This window comes from Falco peregrinus, chromosome 11 (genome assembly GCF_023634155.1).
Source record: "Falco peregrinus isolate bFalPer1 chromosome 11, bFalPer1.pri, whole genome shotgun sequence".
Classification (NCBI taxonomy): Eukaryota; Metazoa; Chordata; class Aves; order Falconiformes; family Falconidae; genus Falco; species Falco peregrinus.
Genome location: NC_073731.1, coordinates 29,276,439 through 29,289,191, shown reverse-complemented (window position 1 = coordinate 29,289,191; position 12,753 = coordinate 29,276,439). Strand labels below are relative to the sequence as shown.

General features: G+C 42.8%; 1 protein-coding gene across 1 annotated transcript in view; it reads right to left on the bottom strand.

Moving 5' to 3' along the window:
* The window catches only part of ALK (ALK receptor tyrosine kinase), a 281,164-nt gene that overhangs the window by 27,467 nt on the left and 240,944 nt on the right, over positions 1 to 12,753 (bottom strand). Inside the window, exons 12-13 of the mRNA XM_055816565.1 lie at positions 5,589 to 5,751; positions 1,011 to 1,161 (exon numbers count right to left, since the gene is read on the bottom strand). Of these exons, the coding sequence (XP_055672540.1) occupies positions 1,011 to 1,161; positions 5,589 to 5,751 (314 nt within the window). The remainder of the gene's footprint in view (positions 1 to 1,010; positions 1,162 to 5,588; positions 5,752 to 12,753) is intronic.

Here is a 12,753-nt window from a genome sequence, read left to right as displayed (position 1 = left end):
CAATGACCCAAAGGAAGCACTAGATTACAATTGAATTAAAAAAAAAAAAAATCCTTCATGGCAAAGACATAACTGATTACAATCCAATCTAGTAAAAGTCCCTTCTACAAGTCAATGCAATCTCTTTGCCTCAATGAAAGAATTACATTAGCACTCAATAAATTCTCACTAAGATTACAGTGGCCTGCAATTTAATGAGTCCATATATTACACTCAGCTGGAATGTCCTAGTTATAGGCGTTAGATGGAAGTTTGAGTTAGGGCATTTCTCATTTCAAAGAGGCTTCATATTAATGGTTTGTTTGTAGATAAGTATAATTCCAGTTTTAGCATTATTTACTTCAGCACCCATCCTTGAGAACCCCTCTCTATTGTCTATATCCTTCGACCTTTCTCTGCCGTAGCAGACTGCCAAGCTCTCATCTCTGGGGTGCCAGCTGTTAACAGCTGAGAAATGCCCAGCATTTAAATGTCCAGCGCAAACCTGCAGGTGAAATTTCACCAGATAATGCTTGCACCTTTCTGTCAAGGCATTTGCAGCAACAATTGGTTAGTGACACAAAAATCAGGACTGAGGCAGCAGTGTCTCCCCTTCCCCTACGGAGCATAACCAAGCTGGCCCTGTGAGGTGAGTGCCTGCATTGCTGCAGGGTGCTGCGTAATGGCAGGGCTGGGCTCCACAGTGGAGCAGAGGCAAAGCCTTGTGCAGTCAACCTTGAAAACCGATCTCCAGAGGAAAGGGAGGCAGGCTGTCTTTCCTCCCTGAAAACCCACACAGATGCTCCGAGACATGCAGCTCAGTCAGGAACCTGCAGTGTGTTATCAGTGGGGCCTGAATATTGAAGAGGAGATGAGCACAGTAGCATGGTACTTCACCTTCCCACGCCCATGCCCTCCCAGTAAAACTGTACCTATACCTTGAACCACAAACCCCAACCCCCTCCGTAAACAGACAAACTCCATGGATTTGTAGAAGGGATTAAGGCAAGACAGAAAGGCCAATCACTTACACTAGGACAAGCGTCTTCTCCTTGCTGTCCCACCAAGATATACAACGTATCGCCCTTCTGGAGGTCAAAGATTCCCAGCACAGACACGCCATGGGACCGCACCATGGTGTTCTTCCCTCCTTTCCCACCAGCAGCTCCATAGCCTGAGATGCTGCAGGAAAAAGAACACGACATCCTGGCACCTGAGTTGTCCCAGACAGGAGGAAGGCAGCACAAACCACTTCTGGGCACTGAGTGTTTTGCACACCTCAACTGTACACAGTGTCACAGGGCCGTGGCCTGAAGACCTGACACACTAAATAAATTCAAACCCAAAGCTTGAAGACTGAGGTTCTCTGCTCTACATGGACCTGTCAACTTGGGTAGCTACAAAACAGCTTCCTTCATGTTGATTCTTGGGCAAACACTCACTGAGGACAGAGTAAGCAAGTCCCTGTAGTTTCAAACTTTACTATATGAAACACATCTTGTTTCCCAGAAGGCATACCCCTGAGAGGTTTGCAGCAAGGGAGAGAAAGAACGGAAGCAGAAGAACCGGTAAGTACAGCACATATGGTAAAAGAGAACATTAAGCATGAGATTGACAGGGGGACATTTGAGAAAGCAGACAGCATAACTGGTCCTGGTAGCATGGACCAGATGGGAAACAGCTCTCCTATTCCCAGGACCAGCAGAATATAGAAGAATAGATGGACATGATACTACCTGCAGTAAACAAGGGAAGGCAAAAGCCCTCTGGTTAAACTCACAGTCACCACGAACACCTTGCTGTCTCCAACCAGGGGTGGCTAGGTTGCATACACAGGCTGCTGTGGTCTCAGTTAAGGCTCTGGGACTCTTATTTCAAGCCATCAAGATTCAGAGGTCCTTACTGTTGTTACGTACCCAAAGATGGCTGTACCACTGTATTGCTCAGCTCCTCACTCTCCCTTCCCAAGTACGCGAACAATTTACATACTTGAAGCAGCTTTTATCAAAGGATTCAAAATACTTTATAAAAATCATGATAAAACACACATCCCTGCTGCAACAAAGGACAGAGTTACTCAACTTTCTGAGCAAGTGAGTGATGGTACAGCTAGCTCCATTTGTGTCTGAAATAAGCAGATGATTCTCCACTGACGTTAGCAGTTTTGCAGCTATTTCAATGAGAGCAAAATTCAACCTGGAGCATGTAAACAGTGACTGCGGCGCTGAGAACACACTTCCTCCCCACTTCCTAGCAGTTAAGAGTAGAGGTGCTCTGTGTTAACTCCTGCTTTCCTCTAGCACCTGGCTGATCTTTACCCAGCAGAGCCCTGCCTGCAAGCAGGCTATGAGCAGAACAAACCAGCAGTGCCCACTGTGCGTCAGCACCCTGAACAGGCTGGGTAGCCAGCTCACCTCCAGCCAGCAACCTGCCTTCATGATCAGCAAGAGGAACTCACCTTGCAACGCTGCGCTGAGGCAGCCAGCATGGAGCAGTTCTGATGCCGAAGCAACTAAGGGGCATCGAGCGCCTCATAAAGCACATTAGATCCTCACAACGTGACACGGTTATGTTCACGCCACTGCTGATAACCAAAGCGATCACTCCTCAGTAAGGCTGCACTGGAGCCAGCAGAAAAAGAGGTGGACACAGCACTGGGTTACCCTGAACAGATGCTGTGTGAATCTGAAGACCGAGTTGATTTGCTGTACAATTTTGTTATGGCTAATGAGGTGCGCTATCAGGCACAGCGAGCTGGCAGGGCTAATTGGCTGCAATTAGGGGCCATATTTTTCTGTGTATGAACAGATTTTGCATACAAGCAATGATGTCAGGAAGTCAGGAGAAATCATTTTGGCCTCATTCAAAGGCTGCAGACAAAGAAAACCCAGTAGATTCAGGTGACAGTCGTTCTCTATTCAAAATGGGTGTCACTGTTTAGACAGGTGGGTTATCTTGTCAAGCGTTGGCAATATCCCTCTCCTTGGGCACAAGTTTCTTTTACAGAAGGAATCCATTTAACCATATTTGCCCTCAAGAAAGATCCAGACCACTCTGAGTAGATACAACCAGAATGCAGAATATCTTCGACTGCCTTCCTCTTTTTCTTTTACTATGATACCTGTAGGAACTGAAAAAGAAAGCTGCGTCTTCAGGAAGGATGAGGATGAGCAGAGTGCATCGGCAAACTGGGGCTGAGGGCAAAAATTCACCTCTAGGTAGACAGGTCATGGGAAATACTGGAGCTAGTTTTGAGAAGAAAATACAGTGCCTAGGCTGGCCAACTAGGACACCTTCTTGCATTCCACTGTGTTGTGTTCCTGTGCTACCTTACAAGAAGGGACCAGAGAAAAGAGAGGACAGTGGAAGTGACAACAAATGGGGCACTCAGCAAAACGGACCAACAATTCTTGCTCTGAAAATGGAAGAATTCAAATAATGGATGGTAACACATAATTTATTACAGTTCACTTCTCTCATACATGATCACAGGCCTAGATATAGGATGACAAGACCTTCTGAATGCTTATAAAGAAATCTGAAAAGAAAAATATTCTTTTATATTGCCTAACTTTATTGTTATACAATGTGCAGTCCTGTGGGAGAAAACCAGATGATTTTGTTCATATCAACACTGGAGCATGTAGGACTCCAGTCTTCAAATGAAGTTGCCTACAGTCTGTGGCAGCCTGCCCAGACTTTCATAGACGGGTTGGTGTGGTATGCTTGTGCTCGTAGAGTTTTGTGCAAAGTTGAGCTTTCTGTCTTTGCATTTTAATAATGCATATTCTGCCTCATGCTCACACTATCTATATCCCTATTCAACTACCAGGAATGTAACTCACTGCTCTACATTACACAAAGTGCACTGATAGGGCATAACAACAGCTTAAGAGCCGAAGAGCCAGCTGGAGGTTTTATCTCTGGGTCAGGCATACTGGAGATGGCTATCAGGCTGACTTACAGGACCCACAGTGCAGCAGGCCTGCGGGGAAGAGCTAAATACAGGCAGTGGGTCCAGACTCCGGGAAGCCTAGAATTGATATTGCTACATCGCTACTTGACATTTTCCTAAGGCTAGGCTATACAGGGGGACTCTGCTGCCCCTTCAGCAGCCAGAATCAGGAAGATGTCAAGTTAATTTAAGCCCACAATTGCCTCCTCCTTTCCCCAGGCTGTGAATTCTCTACTATTGCCTTAAGAGGTGCAGAAGAGAATGTCATCCATTTATATATAGGTTACCAATGACATTAGCCATCTATTATCTATACAGAACCTAAAAGCCTGTTAGGTCATTTACAGGACTTAAATAGACAGCTCCTCCCTGCAGGACCTGTGTTTTGTATCATGTAGCAAAAATCAGCCTACAGTTGCACTGGAATTCTGGCTCTTCTTGGGCTGTGATATTAAAGAAATGACAATGCTGTAGCTTTATTGCCTCTTCTCTTTTGGGCTATACTTTATAACTGTATTTACTGAATGCCAGTGCTGAAAAATTCTGTTCACCTCAGGCAACTCATTTTTGATAGCTGAGTAAAACATCATTAATGCTTTTTTCATTACCATCAATCCTTGTGGTAATAGGCACTCGGGCAGAACTTGCGCCTAGTCTAGCTTAGCTAGTTTCTCAAAACTTCTTTGCAGTAGACTTCTGCTAGAGACTGACATCTATCCTCAATATTAATATTCTTTTTTGATAAAAAGAAAAAAAAGAAGGTGCTAGTAAGTTTTAACTGAAATTTGTTCGAAGCCTTCAGTGGAATGTTCTGCTTTGAAATTCATTATATCATCATTGGTTTCAATAGGGAATATTGCATAAAAAACAACCACTAGAGACAGTCATTGATTCAAACAGACAGTTCTGCTTACAGACTGATGCATGTAATAGCTTTATGTTACCATTCGGATACACTGACCTAAACTTTGACTGTACTTCTTTGCCCAGCAAGAGCAAAAAGAAAAAGCGATCGGTAAAAGTCTGATTAAGTAGCATTGAACCGTACCCGATCATCTCCCTTTGAAAATAACTCCACAGAGGGATACAGGCATTAGAACCCTCAGTATCACAGAGCCTAACATTTAGGTGGCTGGCTGCCAAAATCGATTCTACAGTGGTGAGCCAGGCTTACAGGCACAACTTACCATGCCTAGATTCAAAAACATCAGGATGCAGAGCACAGCTTGATGCAGGCTGTCCAATAAGAAATGCGGATGTATGATTGTGCCTCCTATACCAGGTGAAGAGTGAGAGAAACTCATTCTGATGCCAGAATTCAGTGGATGGCATATGGGATATGTACGCCCCTTGGCCTAGGGAGGTCAAAACACTTGATTTTCAGCTACTTATAGAGCTCTCCCAACTTGTAACCATTTAGGCTGAAGACTGGTCTGCCTCAGATGGCTGCTTCTCTTTCTTTTCACTTTCACCAAAAAGTCGCATCTTCCAGACAACAAATCTGAGACTGGAAAGGTTGGAAACCACAGGATCAAGGAGAAGTAAAACCCAAGTAGATATCAGCCAAACTCTGAATACACCTAGCATGTGTCTGCAGCTTGGATAAGTTTCAAATGCAACGATACATCATGACAATCAGAGACGGTTCCCATACCTGTATGTGTTGGTTGCTGGTACTCTCCAGATCTGAATGCCTTGGAGAATCCCTTCAGCTCCTACAATCACGCTGAGGTTGGAGTTCCTGTAGGCATCGTTGCATTGGCTCTGTGTGGGGCCGTAGGGTCCACTGGCACCACATGTTGTGAATAACCAGTGCTCTGAAATGAGGACATATACAAAGCATGATCCAAATGTCCAAAGATCAAGTAGCTATCCTGCCCTTCATTCACTCTCTCTCATTGGACCAAGAGAAGAACCTGGCCCTTGAGGTTTTAGCGAGAAGGAATACTCACAGCAGTCTTTTAAAAAAGACTCATAGTGCTGTGTATCTCAGCATTTGACAGCTTTTCACCTACATCTCCTGAAAGCTATCACAACTGTGAACATAGCTTTACTTTTTCTAAGGCTCAAAAAAGCAAAGATGACAGAGTAGAGTAAAATGCACCACAGATCACCTAGTTTTGGGCTCTGCTCTCCGGGCTGTTACAGTGCACACTCATAACCTCAAGGCTGGTACATTTTAGCCCTTTCAGTTTCTACAGACATTTGATTATTGAATTTATTTTATATTGGAAAGTATCTGTTAATTAGATAAAACCCTGTAAATGCAACATCATCTCAGTGATTAAAGCATTAAAATAAACTAATTGTATCTTGAATAATTATTTGCTTACAAGAGGTTCAAGTTAAGCTTCAGCAGGCAAAACACCTTATCTGAGGCCTGTAAAATTCAGCTCTGCATGTTCGAGGCCAGAGCTGCGGCTGTAAATCAATGCATCCCTATTACAGCCATACTCATCAAGTGAAAGTAATAGCCCTGTACAGATTTTTAGAACAAGGCATTGCTAATTTGTGCCTCAAAAATCTAATTTTTAAATTTGAATACATGACGCTGAAAATGCCACCTTTTCCCTTAAGAATCCGTTATCAAGGCCAGCGCAGCTGCAAGACCACAATGCTGTTGTAAAACCCACCCTAACATATTTGCTCGTATATCAGGAAATACTTCATGTGTAATCAAAACTAAGACCCAGATGGACAAAGCATTTTGGGTGCACATTACATGATTTATCATTCATACTTATTAACAAGCTAATCTATACAATATAATAAACTCTGTTACTTAATCCTACTGACATTAAAGACAAAAGATTTGAAATACATCTAAAAACATTATTTCTACAACTGATGTTGGGCCAGCCAGCCCTCCTTATGGCTTTCTCAAAGGACACCATTTTTGCCCGCAGCTTCCACTAACACAATACATGCACTCTTTCAGCGATGATACTAATTAGCTCAGATGCAGCATTAACTTGATCTGCTTCTTGGAATTCAGGGCTATATGGTCTAGAAATGATGTTCTTCATGTGTCTGGATGAGAGAGGCTAGCAGTTCTACCATTGCTGTTACTGGAGGGGTTCAAACACCAGAAATCCAAGGAAACACATTAGTTTAGCTGGGCACAAGGTCTGAACTACTTTTTCACAAACTAATCCTGAAGCTGAACTCATTTCGTTTTTATAAAAAACATTCAATGCTTGAAATGGATCAAAAAATTTGGCAGGACTTTAAGGAATAAAGTGGCTGGTATTTCTGAAAATACTTTTTAATACAGTCTTGGCTGTTCCAAGCAGCAATGCAAAACTACTACTTTAGGAAAGCTTCCCAATCTAAGTACTGCTGAGAGAATAGTCTCTTCCTTCTTACTGCAAAATCTATGCCACCCCTCCTCAAAGCTCCCCTGCAAGGGTCCTCTAGAGATTTTGCTACCATTACTTATTTTATATAGATACTTATATATATATATATTTACTTATTCCTCCTGTCCTTCTGCAATGGGTGGCAGTATAAAGTCTTAAAATTAGTAGATAGCAAATGGAAGAATTCTCCTCTCTCTGCCTCTGATGTATCCCCAAAACCCCAAGAGCAACAGGTAAGAGGAGAAAAGCACTACGAAAGCAAGGTCTAAATGCTCCGAAATCAAATTGGTTCAGCAGCTCCAATATCAACAATCTTGCACCAGAAGTTACTTATGTTTAGTCTTGCAAAAAAACCCACCCCAAACCAAAGCAAAATCTCACACAAAATGGAAGAGGAGAGATTCATTCTGTCAGCTATCACAGTGATTTAACATTGTAATATCCCAGTGGGCTAAGCCACCTGCACTGTAACATATGTTTTATAAAGCAGGCAGGTAAGTGTCTTCGTTTGGAACAATAAGAAGCCATTTGGATGTCTCTGGCGAAACATCAAACATTCCCAAAGGTAGAAGCAGGTGACCTTCACAGGGACAATAAGCCCAAAACGTGAGAGAATCAAAATGGAAAACTGGAAGTGATAAAACCTAGGAGAGACCACAGCCTGTGCATACTGCTGCTATGATTAAGCTTTAAATTTCTAATTTACTCCCTTTAAATAAATCTTGCCCTCAGGTATCTGCTTACCTGGCCTTGGCGAAAGTGTCTCTAGACGATGACACATGTAACGCAGCACTGCTGGATGTGAAACGGGCTGCTCTTGACTCCCACTGGGTTCCAGGGACAGGCGATCAATGAACTATATCTTATTTAAAAATACTTTTAAATAGCCCTCTGTCTCCTTAAAAACCCAATGCCCTGGTGGAATAGAAGACAAAATGTCCTCCTGCTGCAAACATCATGCTTTCAGACTTCGAACTGAAGCAACCAGGACAACTTCTGTATGTTCTGCCTCTTGGACAGGCTAGAGGGGGGCTCACTCCCAGTGCAAGGGCAGTATCAGGGTAAGAGCAAAGAGTGCTGGCAATTTAAGGTTAGTAGATGTGCATCTAAACTCTTAGAATCTGGCTTTTAAAAGTGTGAGAGTACAGGGAATGAAAAACCACAGCTAGGTTACACCAGGGAGTGTGACATGAGGAACCTGGAGACGACAGAGCACAGAAGGTACTATCTTACATTCCAAAAGCAGCCCCGCTGTAATCGATAAGTGGCATACACAAGATTGCAGGTAAAGCCTCCCAGGTTCTGCAGTCAGTGCCGGCAGACGTGATTACTTGCTCTATGCAGGTAGATGGTAGACAGGAATGGAAGAAAATGTGTTTCACAAGTGGCAGAACTGGCTGGTGGCCTTTGCCCAACACATTGCAGGAGGATGCCTGGCCCAAGCGAAGTCCATGGGGAGACTGCAACTGATTTGAACCAGCAAGGACTGAAGTAAAACCTACAGCCAGGTGTTGTGCGAGCTCCTCATTTGTCACTGCTGCATTGACTGGCACAAGCCCTCCTCCTGTTTATGTGCACTTTCATATGTGATACTGAAAGCCAGTCCAACATGCAACAGCTTTGTCGCTGAATTAAATGGGACAGAATATGGCGTGGGAAGAAGTCGCCCCTCATTTCAGCGTAATTAGGACAGATGGGTCTTAGTTACAATTCTAGATACATTCTAAAACCCTCACACTTCCCTCTCTCTTCTCTCTTAAACATTTCACAAAGCCAATCCTCGATCTACAGATGTAACAGCAGCCCAAAATCTTGAATGACTAACCCAGTAACAAAACAGAGTACTGTCCACCTTAGATAACCCACCATTTCTTTTTTTTTAAAGTAAGAATAACCATTCACTCCCTCTAAAATATTTATTTTCTCCTGATTCTAGAAATGACTGCGGCATGTCTCATAAGCTCAGAGAGAGCACTGCTGCAGGTTGCTGCATGCCACAGCAGTTTAATTCAATTTGAAGCATTATTTTGATCTCCAAAGATTAAAGCAGTAGCACTGAATCGAAAATCCTTAAGCAGCTAGGTCAGAAGCATAGGGTTTTTCCATTGGTGCCAACGGTGGTCTGTCGCATACTGCATGGGACACCTCTCCTTCCTGCTGCAGTGTGCGACAGGCTAACGCTGCCAGCACCTCACACTCACATGACGGGAAAAAAGTAGGACTCTGCAGCCTGAGTCTTCCCAAATAACCAGCAGATTTCGGAAATGTGCCCAACTTCACACTAGTTACAGATGCCCACTTTCCAGGAGCAGCTGAGCATTCCCATGGTGAAAACAAACAGGTAGTTAAATGTAGAGTCCCTATATATCCTGTCATTGGCAGTGGCAAGATGCTAACTGGGTTTAAAAACTGGAAATTCCTGTTTAAGGTGGGGACGAAAGAAAAGAAGTGAAGATTACACATAGATTCAGAATTGGGGTACTTCATTTCAGTGACTAATTTATACATCAGTCCATTTGACAGAATCCCCTTTCACAAGAAACACGGCAGAGGAAACATTTGCTGTTCTGCCTGTTCACCCACACACCTGCCCTCCTCAAGCTCCCTGGCAATCTCTCCGGCACATTGCTAAGGTCCCAGCAACAACATTTTGCAAGAAAAGCCATTTTGACTCTATTAAAATGGATTTTAAAAAATTCGTTCTTCCAAACTTTCCTTTCTGAATTACATTTTCTGATATATTTACACACTCAATCACTTGTGCTCATTTTCTTTTGCACAGCAGAAATTCAACTTTTTGCACAGCAGAAATTCTAGTTTTCACACAGCTTGCCTAGGTACATAAAATGCACAGCAACCAAGGCACTGGATTTCAGCCACAGCAGAGGGGAGTGATGTCCTGCTCTTGGAAAACAAAAAAACCCAAACCCCACAAGACTTAAAATGACTAATTCATTTGAAGCTCTGCTACTACTTGCAGCCCAAGGAGGCACTGCTGCAGGCACTGCTGCAAATAATGGGCAGCAGCAACGAAGAGAAAACAGTGCAGCAAAGCCTAAAGCACATTTGTTCTTCTAATGTAGAAAGCAATTTCACTGGCACACACAGCACATAAACTCCGTACTACAAAACAGACATAGGCATTTCAGCTATACCTCACGGGCTTAAATGTATTAACTGGCATTTGTTAAACTAAGCTGGTTCAAACCGAGGTTCAAATCATTCCAAACCAAAACTTCACTGTGATTTGAGAAAATTACCAACCAAGCACCATGGTACTTGGCTTATTTTGGAACCTAGAGTAAGTAATGCAGTAAAGAAATGCATCAGTGCTTTAAAACAATGTGTAGGCAGCTCTTGGAACTCGCTGCCACAACCTCTATTCAGACTAAGAGGTTACTCCTACTTCAAACAGAGTAAAAATACCATTAACGTGAGCTACAAGGTCTCATGCTTCAGGGTCATAAGAACCCCAGAAGCTAAATTTTTGAAAGCAATTAATTCTGTTGGTTGTCCCTCAGGGAAGTTCATTTTACTTCTTCCTCTAAGGCAGATGTCATCAAACTTGATGCCATGAACAAGCAGAAAACTTGCTTCATTTATTTGCAAAAACATTCACAAACTCCCTTATGATATTTGGCCAATATGGGAAATCCGAGGCTTACAGGAAACTGACCATCTTAATCTTCATGGACATTTGGCTGCCCCTGGCGCCCCGGTTGTGTGCCGGGATATACCCTTTACTCGGTGGATGAGCAATCTCAGTTACACATTACAGTAACTCCAGGGTTGGTCTGTGCTGAAAGTCTGTAGGCAACATGTACTACAAGCACATAGAAGAAAAATGTTCAGTGATGTAAGGCAGGGAAAACCTTTCAATTTTGCTTTGGGTTCTGTTGTTTGTGTCCTGTGAGCAGTAATTTGAGTTTATTAGCTTTTCCGGGATTAAGTTTGCCAGAGATTAATGGGGCGGGGAGGGGGTTTGAAAGATGATGGTAAATGGCAGAACTAGGTTGTGCTCACAATCGCAGCCCCCGAACTGTTAAATGTGTCTACACAATGGTATTAATGGGATATAAAACGATGACAGAAATCAGTGAGTCTTGCCAGCAAGACCAGCAGCAGTTACTCAGGTATGGGTAGCCTAAGACGAGGCCAGCTTTTCAGCTGTTTATGGAGTTGCTGTTTCTACCTCTTTCTATTTTCTAAACGAGGGTGGCAATGGAAGACTCGGCCATGTTTCTCAATTCAACGAGAGAGGCACCTGCAGTGATGACAAACGTATGCCAGATCGATCCTGAGTATCATTTCAAAGAAATACTCAAAGCTTTAGATTTTTCTGAAGCGTCCATGTAAAGGGAATACTATGGGCTATCCTTGTGGGAAATTATCTGTGGTCAGCACAACAGGGCAAGGGCGTTGCTGACTTTGAACAGCAATGAGAATGGCTTGTTTCTTGCTACCTTCTGGAACCAGAAACTCACAAAGCAGCACGAAGAAAACAAATTTATTTTCTCTTTTACATTTCACTTAAAGAGATAGCAGGAGTCTTCCATAAAGGGCGTTAAGTGAGACATGCTACTAACTTTTTGGAATTTATTTGTTTACAATTACAAAGGATAGTAGCATGTAAGATAACAAAGACCAAGATGGGTAGAGGTGGCAAAATTATTTCAAAACCTTTCCTGAGATTTATAGGAGTTTCTGCATAATTTAAATTGCCATTCTTAAGAGTGGGCAGCTTTAAAATGTTGGTCTAAAATGTGTGAATCACCCTGTTTATTTCAATTGTATAATGAACTCTGGAGAACAGTTATGCCCATTCAACATTGCTATGTTGGGATCTAGTTGTACGTTGATTTTGAGTACTGCACCTTTACTATCTTCAATCCTACAGAGATAGCAAGTGTAAACACTGCAATAAAGAAATTAATGCCTGTATAACCTGAGATCCCACCATCTGTCTCTGAACATTTTCTATCACTGTTCACGATGCTACTTTTGTTGGGGGGAGGGCACTGAGCTGTTATTCGCTGTGTTAATTGATGGTTAATATAAAAATACAATTCTGCAAATACCTTTATTGCATTATGCCAACAGTTCAGTTAGTATAATTGCACACAAAGAGCAACCAAATGTAATTTTCTTTTACTTAGTACTCGCTCTGCTGTTCCTTTCAGCTCCTTCATCTGATTAACTAATGTGACTCAGAGTTCTTCCGAGAAACAGCCATGTAAGTACTCATAAGAGAACTCGCCCTGATGCAAAAGACAAAATCTGTGCAACCACTAAGTGTTGTGGGGAAGAGACCGGAGCTGAAGGAAAACAGTAATCCAGTCTGGATGAGAAAATGATTTGATGAGAGTTTCCATGCAAGAAATCATGGCTGCACAATGGCTGGTGGATATGCAGATCAGATGGGACCAAGCAATGCAAGATTTAAGGGGAAAAAAGGTTAAT